Raw genomic sequence first — 18,878 nt, 5'->3', positions numbered from 1 at the left:
ACAGCCCCTGCCTCCTAGGGCTGGTGTGAGAATGTGATGCAACAATCCATGTCAGTGTCAGGGTCAGGCCCTCGGGCATCCCTCAATGCTGGGGCACAGAGATCAATGTCCCCAGTCCCTGCCCCTAGCCACAGGCTGAAGGGTGATGGCTTATTGGTGCCTGTCTACAGAATATTTTTGCCAATATGGGAAAGGAAAAACCTAAACCTCTGACCTAGAACTAGCCAGTGGCCCCTCAAAGGCAGGCTGTGATCCCTCATGGCTCCTTGGGAAATGTGGCTTTGAGGAGAGTCCTGCGGCTGGCATCATTTTGGAATGTGGGTGTAAAGTCCCTTGCAGCAGTTACATGCTGCAGAGGAGCTTGGGACACTGAGCAAATGTGGTTTCCAGGCCGAAATGAGGTAGGTTGAGGTGTTCACAGCTGCAGAAGTGACCCAGGTATGGGCTGCTCAATTTCTCTTCATACCCTTTGTGGATGCAGTGGCAACTCTGGGATTCTGAACTCAAGTCCCACTACCCTTCCATCTTTCCTTCTTCCGGGATCCACATTTTCACTCTTGCCCTAGCCTGGGCCCCTCCATAATGCACATGTCTCAGCTGATGAAGTTAGCTCTGATGGAAGCCAGAGCAGTGGCTCCTGACAGGGATCCAGATGCTAAAAATATTTCATGGTGTGCTCTTTGCAAGTTAAAGACCAGCATTGGAGGCAGTGGCTGGGGACTCTCCCCCACACTGACTGTCTAACGCCTTAGGGTACAAGGGTCCCAAGTATCCTGTAGGTCCTACTCACCTAGATTGGAGAATTTATTTCAATGGTGCTTTAATCTGGCCAGGTCTGTGGTAGGGCAGATGAAGGAGGCTGTGCTGGAGATGTGGCCAAGCAGGCCTATGATTCTAAGCAATCAAAGTAGTAGATGCAGTGGTGTTGGACCATTTAGCCAGCGCCAGCTTAGAACATGGGTGGTCCAAATTACCCTGACCCCCAATGCCTGGAAGATGATAGGCTGGAGACCAACACACTCTCCGTCAGTATGATCTACACAGCTAGTTCTATAGTTGAAACTGGTGGCTGTTTCTTTGGTTAACACTAGATGAAGTAGCAAGTTTGTGTTTGGGGCCATGTGGTACAAAGAAAATCTATCTTTTGATGCTCAAACCACACCCAGAGTGGTGAGGAATGCAGTGCCTGAGACCGAAGAAGGATCCCAGAGTTATGGCTCAGACTCATCCCAGGGCAAATGTTCAGGAAGCGGAATGGTGGGAGGAATACTCCACATCACTGGAATATTCTCCTGTGCACACTGTCTCTGTCTCTCTCCCTTGTCTCTCTCTTCGCCTCTGTTGCTCCTAAGCACACCTGCTGGAATCCTTACCTAAACTTGGGTGTCATGCAGCCGAGTGGGATTTTACCAGTCCAGGTGATCATTTTGTGACATGAAACTCCAGCTCATACTTGGAAATGCCCTCTGCGTTCTTCATTCTGTGCGCAGTGCTCTGCTCTTGAGAGTCTTCACACTGGAAGGTATTACCTGCTTATTAACATTGCCTCATTCATTAAATGTTGATTAAGTACTTACTATGCACCAGGCCCTCATGAAGTTGCATGTAGTTTCACTGAAATTGTGGCCAGAAAGAGTTTGGCCTCACCTGTCTCTACATACATAGCATGTGCGAAGCTCCAAGTAACCAAACCCACCCGCAGAAGAGCCCCAGTGAGGATATTTAATCATATTCCCAGCTGGGATGACAGTTCACAACCCATAAAACCAGGCCCATAAAACAATGACTTAAAGAACAAAGAAATTTCTCTGTAAGGTAGTAGTTCTAAGGTGACAGGGGTGGCTGTGCTAGACGCAGTCACAGGCCCAGGTGGTTTCTACCTTGTTGCTTTGTCATTCCAAGTACATTGTCATCATCTGCATGGGCAGAGCTGGGTTCCATCCAGCCCGTGGGAAGGGTGCTCATATCTAAGACCTAGACCGAGAAGTGGCACACATCACTTCTTCTCACGTTCCACTGGGAACCCAGACATCTGGCTATATCTGCCTGCAAGGATGCTTGGAAAATGTGGTACCTAGCTGGGCCTGGTGGCTCATGCCTGTAATCCCAGCACTTTGAGAGACCAAAGCGGGTAGCTCACCTGAGGTCAGGAGTTCAAGACCAGCCTAGCCAACATGGTCTAACCCTGTCTCTACTAAACATACAAAATTTAGCCAGGTGTGGTGGCATGTGCCTGTAATCTCAGCTACTTGGGAGGCTGAAGCAAAGGAATCGTGTGACCTTGGGAGGCAGAAGTTGCAGTGAGCTGAGATCGTGCCACCGCACTCCAGCATGGGTGACAGAGCGAGACTCTATCTCAAAAAACAAAAAGAAAAGAAAATGTTGTACCTGACAAAACTTGAATAATTATGGAGCAAGGAAAGACTGGATTTTGGTGGACACTGGGTAATCACTGATATATTCCTCTTGTATCTAATGCAGCTCTTTGTGTGTTTATATTATAAATGTACCCAGATGATAAATGTTGGTTGTTTTGCTTTTTAAAAAAGGAGACCTGAGCCTGCCATACTGAGTCTATGGACAGTTCCACAGCAATGAATCAATGCGTCTGTAGAGGAATGGAAGAAAACAAGGAAAGGTAAAAATAATTAAATAACCTAAATAATTAAAAATTTAAAAATTCCTGCATGTGACAGTTAAATGCCACAGAGGGCTTCCTTTAAGCCTGCATAAGTCAGTAGAGGCCATCAAGAATTTGGAGATACTGCTTGGCACAGTGTCTCACGCCTGTAATCCTAGCACTTTGGGAGGCTGAGGTTAGAGAGGATCACTTGAGCCCGGGAGTTTGAGACCAGCCTGGGTAACAGAGTGAGACCTCATCTCTACTAAAAATAAAAAAAAATTAGCCAGGCATGGTGATGTGCGCCTGTAATCCCAGCTACTTGGGAGGCTGAGGTGGGAGGATTGTTTCATTCCAATAGGTTGAGGATGCAGTGAGCCATGATCATACCATTATACTCAAGCCTGGGTGACAGAGTGAGACCCTGTCAAAAAAAAAAAAAAAAAAAAAACAGAAAAAGAATTTGGAGATAGCAAAATTTCACATATTTTCTTCCACATCTCTAATTTCTTACTAAAGATGTTTCTTTCACGTCTCCGCCAGAGGAGGAATGCCATTCAGTATGAAGGGATTTTTCTAAGACTTAGAAGGAAGAGTTGGTATAATTAGAACCAATGTGATATAGAATTAAATATTTTATTCCAAACTATGGACATACATTCCAAAACACTATGCCCCATGCTCGGATGTGTTGTGCTCGCATTTGTGAGTGGCCATTCCCCCAAGAGGAGGCAAAGGCAGACCCTGAGCTCTTGGCAGCTCTGTCTTCGACTCACCATTTCTTTCTCTTTCTTCTGCCTTTTTTTTTTTTTTTAGCCAGTTGTGGTAGTGTGTGCCGGTAGTCCCAGGTACTTAGGAGGCTGAGTAACCACTGCATTCCAGCCTGGACAATACAGCAAGACTCCATCTCTAAAATACATAATTACATACAAATAATTTAAAACTTTTAATGTAATGTCAATAATTAATCAAATTAAATTTATTTATTTACTTTTCTTTGAGACAGAGTTTTTTGCTCTGTTGCCCAGGCTAGAGTGCAATGGTGCAATCTCAGCTCACTGCAACTTCCACCTCCTGGGTTCAAACGATTCTCCTGCCTCAGCCTCCCAAGTGGCTGGGATTACAGGCATCTGCCACCATGCATGCCTAATTTTTGTATTTTTAGTAGAGATGAGGTTTCACCATGTTGGCCAGGCTGGTTTCGAACTCTTGACCTCAGGTGATCTACCTACCTCAGCCTCCCAAAGTGCTGGGATTACAGGCATGAGCCACCACACCCAGCCTAAAATTAATTTTATTTAGAAATAAATAAACACATTTTCCTTGCTAAAAATACAAATGAAATCCCCATTGACCCCCATTTTCATTCCCAGCTCCTACCTCATCCCTGCCCTTCCCAGAAGTAACCACTGGGATCTACCTTGTACGTTTTCTTCCATAACTTTGTTAGTTATCTTGATACATAGAACAAAAGTCCCTCTTTCATTTCTTCCTTTTTTTCTTTCTGTTTTTAAATATGTACTGTCATACTGTACTTGTTGGCGTATTTTGTAGCCCTTTTATAAATTCAATAATATGTACTAAAATGTTTTCAAGACATATGTGAATGCACCTTTTTTTTTTTTTTTTTTTTTTAAATGCAGCCAAGTGAATAGTATATCCATAGTATGAGGATCCAACTGTTTATTGGGACAGTTCCCCGACAATAGTGGTTAGCTTGGTTCTGTTTGTTGCCCTTATGGTAGTGCTATGATGTGCTTTCTGGTACGTTCTTCCTGAGCACATGGGCAAGAGTCTTCTAGGGAGGTTGCCAGGGATTAGAGTTGCTGGGCCATCCTGTGTATACCTGTAAGGTCTGAAACATCACCAGTTCCTTCTCCAAAGGGCACTGCTTGTCACCTGGGCACCAGATCTCCCCTTTGCCCACTGTCCTGCCATGCCTCAGATCTTCGGCTTTTTAATTTTGCTGGTCTTTTGGGTGAATGATGGTGTCTTTCTGTGGTTGTAGTATCCTCCGCCTCCTCTGAACTCTGAGGATGTTCATATTCTCAGGACTCTGTTGCCTAGCTTCATCTCCTGATGGTGCCATAAGCCTCTGTCCCCAAAGGGACCCATCCACCTATCCAGAGTCCCAGGGCCCCAGGGCATCTGGGGAGCCTGGCCCTTCCCAGGAGTGGTTGCTGCGTTGTTTTCTCTTCTGAGAAGCATCCAAGGAGTATACTTACACTCCCTCGGGAGAGTCCAGCCCAGGATCATCTGCTTCTCCTTCTAACCCTGAGGGGCTTCAAAGAGCCCTCAGCTGGATTTCCCTACTTTTATATCCACCACTACCATCACTGATGCCATCAGCATTGGCAACAGTTTGAGTAAGTTTGCTATGTCAGCCTCTGCGTGGATCACTTGGCCTGTTTATCTCCTTTAATTCTCACAATGGTCCTCTAGCGTAGGGAGTTGTGTTGTTTCTCCCCATTTTGTGGCCATTAGGTAACAGACAGAAACATATTCAGAACCAACCCAAATAGTAAAAGGAAACCAGCAAAACTTTTCCTACCATGGAGCCCTGGTTTCTACCCAGTGCTCTCACTTGGAGTATCAAACAGACCCACATTTGTTGAGTTCTGTTTAATGAGCATGGCTTTGGAGCCATCACGCCCATATTTGCAGTTGCTTTGACCACACTCAGTTGTTATTCAGAATCTGTGGTATTTCCAGGGGAGAGCAGAGTTGAAAGTGATGGCTTTGTCCCTGTCCAGCATATGAACAGGGACTCCTGCATATCACCAGTACCACTGTTCTTGGGTACAGTTAGGGATGGCAGCCTCACCCATGCCCATCCAAAATGTTTCTCTGCAAAGGGGTTTCACAGGTTGAACATATTTGTCATGGGGAGTACATATAGCTTATGGGGAGTACATAAACTGAGCTGTGCAGGGAGAGGAAGTACTTCACTTGCCCTCCCTAGACCTAATCAGTCAACCTACCCTAAAATGTTTAACTTTAGGTCTTATTCTAAGATCAAGAAATTGCAGACAGAGTGCAATTTCAAATGCCTTTCTCAGCCCCCAACTTCTTCTTATGTATTTCAGAGACATAAAAATTTAGAGCTGGAAGAAATCCTAGATTCATTGTGTTTAACTCTGCATTACAGTTTTAAGCAGACAGACCTTGAGTGATGAAATGATTGCCAAGTTCATGCTCCCAGGGCCTGGCTCTGGCTCTTTCCACAACATCACAGCTACCTCTTGTGCAATTATTAGGAGACTGATCCTCTCTTCTTCCAAAACTACAGCTGATTAGTGGGTATATCTTGCAGAAAACTAGCCCATTGAACGATTAATTGGTTGTTCATTCGGTGGGCATTGATTGAATACTATTGTATGCAGCGGTGACAAAAAAAAATGGGTAAGATATGAATTCTTAGTGAATTCAGAGTCTGGCATCTGTGGGGGAGAGGTAGTTGCACACATATGAGCAGTGGTTAAGTGGAAACCCGTGAATCTACGTTGGTCAGTGGGGATAATAATAGTATCTCCCACAGTGGGTCGTTGGGGATGTTCTGAGTTAATCATTGGAAAGCTCCTGGCATATAGTCAGTACCCAGTAAAGGCAGCAGTTTTTGTTTTTGTTTTTGTTTGCTTATTTTTAGTCACACATAGAGGGAAGAACCTAGAAAGACTTTTCTATCAGGAGAATGATAGACTTATGTTTCAGAAATGGTAATCAGTAAACCCAATTTCTCATCTTACATGTGTTTATCTTTTTAGTGTCTCTCTCACCTATTGGACTGCAAACCTCATGGGGTCAGGTCTCACCTCTCGTGTTCACCATTATTTACCAAGTGCTTGGCACACAGTAGTTGCTTACTAATATTCCTAGACCAATGAGTAAAAGGGGTGGAGTAACAAGATAGGGTGGGCTCAGGATCCTTGAGATGAGGTGCTGAGATAAAGCCGACCAGCCAGAGGGACCACAGGTCGGTCTGGGCCAACCCCACTTCTTCAAGGACTGGGGCTCCCTGGAATCCTTGCCCACAGGCCATGCTTCCCTTTGTGAGATGCAGTTTTGTTCCTGTGATTTATGGGCAGTTTGTCTTTTAACCAAGTGACTTTATTGTGAGGAGAACTATTTGCATAGCATTTATTGAGTGAGCAATAATTTCTTGCTGCTGCTGCTTCTGGATGCTAACTTACATTTTAGGGGCCCAAGAATATAGGATTTCTAGAAGATAAATACCCTGGAGAGTGCAGTTTTCTGTGGTCATCAGTGACTGCAGGCAGATAGTGCATTTCTATGCCTCAGTTTCCTTAGCTGTGTAGCAACAAAGCAGAATTTCTGAACAGTTTCCTCAGGTGCAAAGGAGAGAATTTTGAGGGGGAGAAGTCCTTGTCCTTGTAAATTCTTCCTGTGAATGGACCTATGGTGAAATGGTTGGATAGTAAGGACTTCACTTACGCTGGAGAAATGGAAATATTTAATTAAGGTCATTTATTCATTCATTCATTTGGTCAGTCAGTCAACAGACATCCCATTACTCAGTGGCCCTCAGCACTTCAGGAAAATGCTCAAATAAGGGACTAGGCATTCCCTGCAGAGTCTTCCAGGCACAGATTATACACATATGTGTCTCTTTTTCCAAAATAAAAATCTCCCCTGGCTTGCTCACCTATTCAGTATGTGTTGAGCACCTCCTTCTTGCCGGTTCTGCTAGGCTTTACTCTCCTGGAGGGAAGGGCCTTGTCTGGTGCAGTGACACCTGTGTGTGGCTCTGGTGGACTGAACTGGCTAGAAAACAGAATGATCTGTAGATGGCAACATGAAGGACTTGACCCAGAATTGCGATTTGCCCCGGTGCCGCAGGCAGTTTTCATGCTGCAGGGTTAGGCTGGTTTGTATAGTGCTCGAAGCCCTCCCCATTAGACATGGTAGTTTCGCTGCTTGCTCTTAGCTGCTCTCTTCTCCTTGATCCACTTATCAGCTCCCATCTTGTCATTAGGCCAGGGCTGTTTTGGTCACTGATTTTTAGTTGCTCTTTGTTCACTGTCCAAAAGGCTGTTTGGGACCTGCTCTGCTTCCCCCACCCTCCAGAGGTTTAGCTGCTGACCTTGAGAAGCCAGAAATCCAACAGAAGAGAGAGCAAGAACCCAAGGTTTGCAAACTCCCCTGACCTTGGGCTCTATGACCCTGGGCAAGGTACTTCATCTCTCTAAGGTGTCTTCTTGGAGATCCCGTCAGCATTCCCAGAGTCTGCTCCTTAGAATATGGTTTCCTCCTTATGTGATTAGGTATGGCAGGGAAAAAATGGGGCTGTTGTCAAATTTGTTTGGCCAGTGCTGGCTTAACCTCAGTTAAATGGGGCCCTTTTTGCAGACCTCATCAGAGCCTATAAGGTGCCACTGTGCATGCAGAGGTCTCTTAAGGGAGGGCAGCTCCCTACATCTGCTACTGTAGAGATCACCCCAGGGATGTGCTGGATTGGGTCTTTGAGCCTTCACCCAGTCCTTCAGTTATGTGATCAAGACAATGAGGTAAGTAGTTTTTTTTTGTTGTTGTTTGAGACGGAGTTTTGCTTTTGTGCCACCACGCCCAGCTAATTTTGTATTTTTAGTAGAGACGGGGTTTCTCCATGTTGGTCAGGCTGGTCTCGAACTCCCGACCTCAGGTGATCTGCCTGCCTCGGCCTCCCAAAGTGGTGGGATTGCAGGCGTGAGCCACCACCCCCAGCCCAAGTAGATGTTATTTACAGATGAGGAACCGAGGCTTATGGAGGTGAAGGGCTGGGCTGCTGTCCTGTGGCCAAGGAGTGGAAGAGTTAAGCCCCAGATCTGGTCTCCTAAACCTCACGTCCTGTCTTGGGGGGTGTATGTGAATGTGTGTGTTTTTTTACCATTAGCTGTCCTTGTAATGGTCAAAGGCATGGATTGGTACACATCTTGGAAGGTTTGCTGCAAAGTCATTGAAAGAGTTACTTGGTCCTCCAGTGAACATGGCTAATCTTCTACATAGCAAATTATAATGCCTGCTGATTTGGGGCACCTCCCGAGAGGCTTTTTATGTACATTGGCTCCAAACATCATCGCAACCCAGTGAACAACACATATTGTTCTCCTCCACTTTACAGATGAGGAAAAAGAGTTCTAAAGTACCTGCTCCAATGTCACAGGTAATTCTAGGGCTTAGGCTTAAACCTGTACCTTTGGCAGGGCGCGGTGGCTCACGCCTGTAATCTCAGCACTTTGGGAAGCCGAGGCGGGCGGATCACGAGGTCAGGAGATCAAGACCATCCTGGCTAACATGGTGAAATCTCGTCTCTACTAAAAATACAAAAAAATTAGCCGGGCGTGGTGGCAGGCGCCTGTAGTCCCAGCTACTCAGGAGGGTGAGGCAGGAGAATGGCGTGAACCCGGGAAGCGGAGCTTGCAGTGAGCCGAGATCGTGTCACTGCACTCCAGCCTGGGCGACATAGTGAGACTCCATCTCAAAAAACAAAAACAGAAACAAAAAAAGCGTACCTTTGATTTTTTTTTTTTTTTTTTTTCTTCTTGAGACAAAGTCTCTCTCTGTCGCCCAGGCTGAAGTGCAGTGGCACGATCTCAGCTCACTGCAACCTCCACCTCCCGGGTTCAAGTGATTCTCCTGCTTCAGCCTCCTGAGTAGCTGGGATTACAGGTGCGTGTCACCATACCTGGCTAATTTTTTTGTATTTTTAGTAGAGAAAGAGTTTCACTATGTTGGCCAGGCTCGTCTTGAACTCCTGGCCTCACTTGATCCACCCACCTCAGCCTCCCAAAGTGCTGGAATTAGAGCTGTGAGCCACCGTGCCCAACTTAAACCTGCACCTTTGACACTCCCAGAGAAAGCCCTCAGCCTTCTCACCACCCCACCTGCTTCTTGTCTGGCTGGGTCCTCCTTCTACTTGCTCCCTGCAGACCGGAGCACAGAGCCCCTCTGCAGAATGGGAGCAGTTTCTGTGGCTGCTCCAAGGGTGGGAGTGGGCTTCATCCCAGGCAGTCCATTGAGGTGTGGAAGGGTGGGCACTGGGAGCCAATCAGCATGTTCCTAATGCCAGGCAGTCACCTTCTCATAGGGTGGCCCCAGTGACAAGGGGGAACTGCCGGGAGGATGTTAGGGGAGGAGGTGAGTATCCTGGCCCAGTTGTTGAAGTTTCCCAAGTCTCAGTTTGCCCATCTGTGAAAGGTGGATAACAGTGGTACTTAGTTTATAGAGTTATGCAAGGATTCAGTGCGGTAAGAAATGCTTAGCTCCATCACCGGGCATCTGGCCAGTGTCTAGCACGTGGCATTAGTCTGTTATCAGTTTGTAAATTGTTCTCCCACCAACTGCAGAGTCAAGAAGGAGCTCTCAAAATGAATGCCCTCTACTTTTCTGTGACAATTTCTAACATAGGGTGATCACATTAGAAAATGCATTCTGCAGTTATTTGAGTACATACTATGTGCTAAGCACTCTTTCGGGCATGCTGGGGGCTACAGTCAGACATGGACCTTGCCTTCAAGCAGCTTACAGTCTAGAAGGGGAGATGAATATAGTAATAGGAGACAAGAAAGGTTTAAGGGCCTGGTAGTGTCTGGCACCTAGTGCACAATCGAGAAGTGTTTAAAGACACACACACCTGGTGGCCTCTGATGGGCACAGCACTCTCAGGTGGTACCATGTAGCACAACAGGCAGGAAAAGAATGTCTCTGAGGGGTTTTGCCTCTGGCCCACACTCATCTGGTAAAGAGGAAGCTCCCCTGGCCCTGTCCAGGTGGGGTGGATGGTGGCACCTAAAACAGCAGCTGTCCTCATGCCTTGCTCTCACTGGGTGGAGACCATGTCAGTCTCCCTTCTAGAAAATCTGATAGAAAATTCCTGCCAGGTGAGAGTGTGACACTTTCTCTGGAGGTGAATCAACTTTTTCAATCCTAGGAGTTAAGCATTGGGCTTAGAGAGCTGTGCAAGTGTGGGGTGGGAGGCATCCAAACCTCTTTTTTTTTTTTTTTTTTAAGAGACAGAGTCTCACTCTGTCACCCAGGCTGGAGTGCAGTGGTGCGATCATGAATCACTGCAGCCTCAACCTCTTGGGCTTAGGTGATCCTTCTGCCTCAGCCTTCTGAGTAGCTGGGACTACAGGCTTGCACCACCACACCTGGCTAATTTAAATTTTTTTTTTTTGTATAGATGGAATCTCACTATGTTCTCCAGGCTGTTCTCAAACTCCTGAGCTCAAGTGATCCTTCTGCCTTGGCCTGCCAAAGAGCTGGGATTACAGGCGTGAACCACTGCGCCCTCCCTCCGTCACTGTTAAAGTATCTTATGGGCTCACTAGGCTCATAAGGTACAGGTTATTGAGATACCCTAAGTGTTGGTTTTGTCTGGGGTAGTCTGCTAGGGTGTGAATGGGGATGGATAGTCTTGAGAATTTTGTTCCCTAGGTGAGAGAAGAGCATGGGAACTTGAGTTAAGCCTTTCCCCAGGAGTGCTTCTGGGTCTTGAGCTGAAGATGGCTTTTGTCCCACCTGTGTGCAGAACCCAAGTAGGAGGAATCGTCTTCTCTAATGATGAATATCAAGGCTGTGTGCCAGGCACTGTGCTGGGCTCAGGGATACATTGGTGAGTAGGACAGGCAGGGGCCCTGATTACAATCAAATAAAGTCTGCCCTGGAAGACTTTGCAGTCTGGCATAGGTTTTTCAGGGGCAGAGGACTCAAGAGGGAGCAAAAACAAGGGTGATGGAAAGGAACCCTGAATGGCTGGAGGGAGGCCTAGGTTCATGTCTAGCTTCAGGACAGGGTTAGGGTGAGGGTTAGGGCAAATGAGCTTTCTGAGGGGAAAAAGCTCAGACCTGTAGCATTTGCCTACTTCTGTAAATACTCCCACCATGGCCAACTTCAACATGCTAACACAGTCACTGAGATGTGTGCAATTACTCTTCCCAGTGTGTGCCAACTTCAGCAACCCACTGCATTAGGGCTAAAGTCTAGCCACTCCTCTGAGTGCGGTTTCCTCATCTCTGAAGTGAGTGGGTGGGACTAGGTCACTTGAAATTCCTTGGTAAATCATGGAACATTGTGTCGATCTAAAGATGGTGATGGTTTTTCACAGCTCTGAAGTTTGATGACTAATACTGTCTCCTAACTCTTCTACTCAGGATCCAGATTCCCTCCATTGCTCTGAAACCCCTTTGACAGCTCTTTTCCTTTACCCAGCCATCTCGGCCCAGTCCTGGCTAACACACTGTATTTGATCATTTCATCTCTTTAGTCTCCTTCAGTACAGAACAGATCCCTCCTTTATTTTTGCCCTCCATGGCACTAGCGTTTTGAAGAGTCAGATCCACGTTCTGTGTTTGTCTGGGTGTATCTTTGCTGTGTCATTTACCTTGGTCCTCTAGTTCCATGAACTTCAAGTGAAGCCTCAAGGCTAGAGTCCAAATGCAGGATTTGCAGTGAGAGGCCCTCGTGGGTGACATCACTCCAACGTCAGGATGACCCATGCTGGTGATGCTGTGTTGACACCCTGGTGAAGGCATTAGCCTGCATTGGTTTTGGTTTAGATCAGATTGAGATACTATATTGACCATAATTCTAACAACTATTAAGAAGGAGAAGCATTTGTAATAAAAAAACTGCTCTTACCCTACACAAGGTGGATATATTTTTATTACAGAAATAAGCCATATACAGGTATAGCTCTGATTTTTGTTTCAAGACTATCAAGTAAAATTGAATCTATTTGCTATTGGCCTTCCAGGTATGGTGGCTAAGGGAGATATTTCAGAGACAGCCCCCTACTTTTTTTTTTTTTTTTTTTTTTAAATATATCTCCTTCTTTTTGATAGATCCAGGTCAAATTGGAGTGGAGTGTTCTTGATGTAGGAAGCTTCAATATTCTGTTTATAACATTTAGGCAGGAAACAAGATTTCTGCAAGGTTAGAATGTCATGATGGAATGGGCACTTTGGAGAGTGGTGGGTTCCCAAGTGCTGTGTGCACGCAAGTGTAAGCATGTACCTATGTGTTGCTGTTTTCTCAAGGGAGTATGAAGGGTGCATTGGGGTGCCCAAAGCAATATCAGATGTCACACAAAGAAACCAACCCCAGGCCAATTTGGAGAAGGCACAATTTAAATTAAAGTCAAGGAAGTCTATCTCTAGTGTCTACTCAGTGCTGGGGGCTTTGTTCTGGGTGCTGTGAATGGCACAGGCTGACTCTTGTGAATCTTCTAGTACAGGAGCACACAGACCTAAACAAGCCATTTCCAGGGTAGTGAGCGTGTGACAGGGAAGTGTGAGGATCTGTGGTCCCTTTGGGGTGGACCTAAGAGTGCCCATGGGAAGTAACAGGTAGAAAATGGAATCATCTGTGAGGGATAGCCAGGTAAAAAGCAAACCATGTGGAAGGGGCAGTGTGCCAGCGCCCAGAGTCCACAGAGATGTGATGTGCTGGAAGCAAAGACAGCATCTCAGTGAGACTGGATCATGTCATATGACAGGGGCCTGGGAGGCCTCTGGGCTGGGAGTGCTGGGTCCTCTTGGCCTTGGTAGTAAAGAGCTTAGACTCTGTCCTAAGGGTCCCAAGAGGCCACTGAAGTGTTTCAAGTGGCCTCTTAAATCTGATTAAATCTGCATTTTGAGAAAAGATCTCTGGCTAGAGTGGGAAAAGCATTTGGAGGGACGCAAAACTCAGGGCTGAGTAACCAGGTGGGGGTATTGTAGCCATCCAGGAGAGAGATGATGGAGGTCATCAATACCAGTTGAGAATAAGTGAGTTTATAGCTTGGATAACCCATGGAGAGAGGTGAAATCATGAAAAATACTCAGGTGGTAGAATTGAGAGTGGATCTGGGGACTGAACAAATCCATCCATCCACCTGTAAAACCAGTATCTGTTAAGCCCCTTCTGTGTGTCTGGGACTGTGTTTGGGGTAGGGATACCGCAGTGAATAAAGCAGATGTGGTGGTCCCTGCCCTGATGGCGCTTACCTTCTGGTGAGAGAGACAGACCATAAACAGAGGTATAAAGTGGCATTAGCTGGTGGTGCATGCTATGAGGAAAGATAGAGGATGTGATAGGGTGAGCATAAGAGGGTGGAGTTTTACATAGAGACACAGGGAGAGTTTTTTTGAGAGAATAACATTTAACACAGACCTGAATGTTGAGAGAGCAAGCCCTGCAGCCTTCTTGAGGAAAATCATAGCAGGCATCAGGGACAGCATGTGCGAAGGCCCAGGGGCTTAGCTTGCATGAAGAATGGCATTCAGGTCAGTACAGATGTGGGTGATGAGACGGTCACATGTGTGGATGAGTCTGAGCAGCCCTGCTACTGCGAGCCATGTCTTGAAAGATGGGTCCTCTCTTCCTTTGTTGGCAAAGACAGGGACCTCCTGGGCTTCCCCAGGTGACTGGACAGGGCAGTCTCTGTTACCCAGGCTGGAGTGCAATGGGGTGATCATAGCTCACTGCAGCCTCAAACTCCTGAGCTCAAGCAATCCTCCTGACTCAGCCTCTTGAGTAGCTAGGACTGTATACAGGCACATGCCACCATGCCCGGCTAAATTTTTAAATTTTTTTTGTAGAGACAAGATCTCACTGTGTTACCCAGGCTGGTCTTGAACTCCTGGACTCAAGCAATCCTCTTGCCTCCCTCAGCCTCTCAAAGTGCTGGGGCTGCAGGCTTGCACCACCATGTCTGACCAACTTCTTTTATTCGTATTGATTAATATTATCTAGTTTTCCTATTTGCTGTAATAGTTTTGCAGATCTTATTTTATTATTACTATATTTTTGTAGGGAGGGATTTTTCCAGACATACAATTATATCATCTGCAAATTAATACAATTTTGTTTTCCGTTCCTTTCTAATCAGCATGACTTTTTTTAATATTCTAATTGGATTGGTAAATGCTTCCTGAATAATGTTAACTAGTGGTGGTATGTAGGGTCCTTCTTGCTTTGTACCCCCTTCAGTGGGAGTGCGCTGATGTTTCCCTAGGAAATGTGATGCAGGCTTTCAGTTTGAGCTATATATCTCTTAAGGAAGTTTCATTCCATTCTTGTTTTGTTGAGGTTTTTTTTTGTTTTGTTTTGTTTTTGTTTTTGTTTTTTCAATCAGGAATATATGTGGGAATTTAACAAGATTGGAATCTAAGGAGACATCTGTTTTTGTTTTTTCTTTTGACTGTGTAATGAGATGAATTATATTGATTGATTTCCTAATGTTGACCCATCCTTTCATGCCTGGGGTGAACCACAGGTGTCTGTGTTTGGTTACAGCTGTGCTTTTCAAGCATGGAGCTACTTTCTGTCATTTAAATTAGTACTCCATGAAGATGCACTTGGTTTGTCCTGTGGCTTAGAGTAATACTGACAGGATAGCTTTCCTTCTGTTTGAGGCATTGAAGCTAGAGGGAATGAACAAATCATTCATCCATTAGACCAACTTAATTTATTGAATGCTTAGTATCTGCAAAATGCTGCTGGTTGGACAGCCTCCAGTATCCCTTGTAACTAAGAGACTTAGGATTCTCTGTAGTGGTTCTGCTAGGAAATGCCGTTGTTGCAAGTGACAGAAATGCAGTTCAGTCAGGATCAAGCTGCATAGGGAATGTAATGGTTCACAGGAATGGAAGGTCCAAGAGTAGATAGCCTCAGGCATGGCGGGATCCAGGGGCTCAGTGTGATTAGGCCTTGCTGTCACTCTGCCCTTCTCTTGGCTCTGCTTTCTTCTGTGTTGAAATCATTCTCAGAAAGGTTTCCTCCCTGTGATACTGGCAACTCCAGGCTGGCATTTGACTTCAGCTGTAGAGTGAAAGCTTATCATTCCCGCTTGTTCCAGCAGAGCTTCCCGAGTGAACTCAGATTTGTTCACAACATGGGCCTCATGCTCTCTCCTGGAACTCTGGAACTCAGGGGTGGAGGATGGAGTCAGCCTTATCTGAACCCATGGATGGAGAGTGGGGGAGGGGTGGTCCCCCAGTGGGAAGGCCAGGTGCTGTTACCCACACATAGGGAATTGGATGCTGGGTGGCAGATACCCCAGATGTTCATGCCATCTGGGTCAGCGATCCCCTTTCCTTTGTGGTCTTCACTGTCCTTTTTCACAGGTGAGAGGGGAGATGGCAGGGAGCCGTGATTCCTGACTCAGCCCCAGGGCCCTGCAAATCAGTGACAGAATCAGGATTTTAAGTCCCTACCTGAAGTTCCAGGTTTTATTTGCTCCACTAAATTAGGCATGGAAACCTGAAATCCCAGCCCTTTGGGAGGTCAAGGCAGGTGGATCACTTGAGGTCAGGAGTTTGAGACCAGCCTGACCAACATGGTGAAACCGCATCTCTACTAAAAATACAAAATTAGCTGGGCAAGGTGGCTCTCGCCTGTAGTCCCAGCTACTTGGGAGGTTGAGGCAGGAGAATCACTTGAACCTGGGAGGCAGAGGTTGCGGTGAGCCGAGATTGCATCATTGCATTCCAGCCTGGGCAACAAGAGTGAAACTCCGACTCATAAATAAATAAATAAATAAATAAATAAATAAATAAATAAAGGAAATAGAGAGTTAAAGCATCATCTGTGCACCTTGAGGGTTGGCTATTAAAGAAGAGATTTCCCCAGCCTCACCCTCACCCCCAACCTCTCAGCCACATGTAGTAATTCTTCTTGTCAATTCCTTATTGTTCCCTTTTCATAATGAACTTAGAAGGTAGACGCCTTTAAAAAGGTGTCTTGGATGGGATGTTACATACTTAATATAGAGCTTTAATAGTAGCAAAGTTTTAATTTGACAAACTCTTGCCTGATCTGATGTGGCATCTCTTCAAATAGTATTTTTTCTTTTAATTTGATTGAGGTGTAATATATCCGACACACGTGCCAACTTAAGGGACAAGCTTTTCTGCGTATGTTTACACCTCCTGGGCTCAGGTGTAGCACTTGTTCAAGCACTCTGCCCCCATTCCAGCTCCTTTCAAGCCCCCTTTCTTTCCCTCCCCTTCATCTCCTCCCTAGGAACACACGGAGGCTGACAAGGACTGTGACTTTCTTGCCATTGCCTACCTGGGTGCACACTCTTGGGTCCAGGGACAAAATGAGAAACCTGATCCCGAAGAATTGTGCCAGGAAGGGAGATGGGAAGCGTCCATCCATGGAGGAGAAACGGCCACCTACAGAGCCCTCTGGGAGTGTCCCTGGTCTACCTAAGACTCAGGAAGACCCTCTTGCTCTCTTGTTCCTCTTTTATAAATAAAGAAACCAAGGTCTGTAGGCTGGAAGCCAGGAGGATGGTCCTGGTCTATGGGCCAGCTACCCACTGTGGTCCCTGCTACCCAGTGAATCCAGGTGGCTTAATCATTGGACTCAGTCATTCTCATCCCTCATTTCATGATACTGTTAATTTTTTTTTTCTGGAAAATCTTGAAATTCTGCAAGAGATGGCATATATAATGGAAAGAATATAGATGCTGGAATCTGACATTCTTGGATTCAAATTCCTTCTTTATGACCTTGGGCAAGGATGTTAATTTCCCTGAAACTCGATGTCTTCATCTGTAAAAGGAATAATATTAGCACCAACCTCATATTATTGGTTGTGAGGATTAATGAGATGATACATGTCACATGCTCAGCACACTACCTGGCAGATGCTGTCTTTAAATGGGAAAAGCCAGGTTGTGGCTTTTTTGGCGTGGGGAAGGTGAGACATGACATAAACGTAAAGCATGCCAGCCTCCCCCAAATGTGAACACTTTAGCATAACTTTAATTTAATCATTATAAATTAGTTTATTAATTAACGATAGCATGGTGTATGTAAGAACACAGCTGTGGAGCCAGACTGCTCTGGTTCAAATCCTAACTCTTTACCACTGGCCAGATGTGTGACCTTTTGTAGGTTGCTTAAGCTCTCTTTGCTGTGCTTTCCTTGCATGTAAAATGAGGCTAATTATAGGACCCACCTTATAGGGTAGTTCTGAGGATGAAATGAGATAATGCAAACAACACCCTTCCTTAGCCCAGTGGCTTAGTTGATGTGCAGTAAATGTGACATTATTATTACTAACAAATTGATCTATAGTCCTCTTTGGCCTTTAAACTTTTTTTTTTTTTTTTTTTTGAGACAGAGCCTTGCTGTGTCACCCAGGCTGGAGTGCAGTGGTGCCATCTCAGCTCACTGCAGCCTCGGCCTCCCAGGTTCAAGTGATTCTCTTGCCTCAGCCTCCCAAGTAGCTGGGACTACAGGCATGTGCCACCACGCCCAGGTAATTTTTGTATTTTTAGTAGAAATGGGTTTCACTATGTTGGTCAGGCTGGTCTCGAACTCCTGACCTCAAGTGATCCACCTGCCTTCGGCTCCCAAAGTGTTGGGATTACAGCATGAGCCACTGCACCTGGCCTTTAAGCATCTTGAATGAAGTTTTGCCTTGGTTTTCACAGAGTAACTACTGTATGTGCTCTTTGCACTTCACTGAAAGTTTTTTTCCAAGCTCGTTTCTCTTCCTGTTCATGTTAGCACTAGGAGCTGGGAGAGAAGACTAACCATTCCCCAGCATCAGGCAGCATCCTTTGGATGTTGTAGAAAGAGGCCGGTTAGCTCTTGGAGAAGCGTGAATGGGCCACTCTCCTGGGTCCAGCCTTTTGTCCACTGGGGACAATGTGTGGCTTTCACAGTGACTCATCCTTGGGCAGCCATGACAACATCATGGGAAAGGAGGAACAGAGTTCAATGCAACGTGTGCCAAGGGGGCATCTCTGTCCTTGCAGACGTGGAGCTGGTGGGGGCAGGAAAGGATTTGTTTCTTCAAGGACCAAAGAGTCAACCCAACTAGCAGAGGGTCAAGTTGAGCAACTGAAAGGATGTGAGAAAACAAAAAGCGCTGGTTTGGTGGGCTCAGTCTTTTCATTTTGAAAAACGCTCCTTTCAGCTCTCAATTGGCCCCTTGAGCTGCAGGGAGCAGTGCCAGTTAACCCACATTTAATTAGAAACTGGGTTAGTGGACATTCTCTTTCTTCCCAGAGCATGTCCTGGGTGTTGGAACCTTTCCAGGGACTGGTACAGTAACAGCCATTTACATGGCCCTGGCTTTCTGGGCGCTGGAATCAGCCTTGGTCAGTGAATATACATCCCTCCTCTTCCCCCAACCTCTCCTGACTCTCTCCTGATGGAATTTGCCAACTCCACGTATAGAATGCAGACTTTCCCTGGATTTGTCTAAGTGTCAGTCTCCTTGGTTTACCTCTGCTGTTTAGGAAACACTTCAACACATCCT

The 18,878-nt window shown here is 46.0% G+C and overlaps 1 protein-coding gene across 1 annotated transcript in view; it reads left to right on the top strand.

Moving 5' to 3' along the window:
- The window catches only part of ARHGEF3 (Rho guanine nucleotide exchange factor 3), a 340,537-nt gene that overhangs the window by 41,301 nt on the left and 280,358 nt on the right, over positions 1-18,878 (top strand). The window contains exon 2 of the mRNA XM_010360455.2: positions 2,550-2,638. Within this exon, the coding sequence (XP_010358757.1) occupies positions 2,577-2,638 (62 nt within the window). The 5' untranslated portion in view covers positions 2,550-2,576. The remainder of the gene's footprint in view (positions 1-2,549; positions 2,639-18,878) is intronic.

Source organism: Rhinopithecus roxellana, chromosome 1, assembly GCF_007565055.1.
Source record: "Rhinopithecus roxellana isolate Shanxi Qingling chromosome 1, ASM756505v1, whole genome shotgun sequence".
In the NCBI taxonomy this organism is placed as follows: domain Eukaryota; kingdom Metazoa; phylum Chordata; class Mammalia; order Primates; family Cercopithecidae; genus Rhinopithecus; species Rhinopithecus roxellana.
Note: the sequence above shows the minus strand (reverse complement) of the source record. Positions and strands in the feature narration are given on the sequence as shown.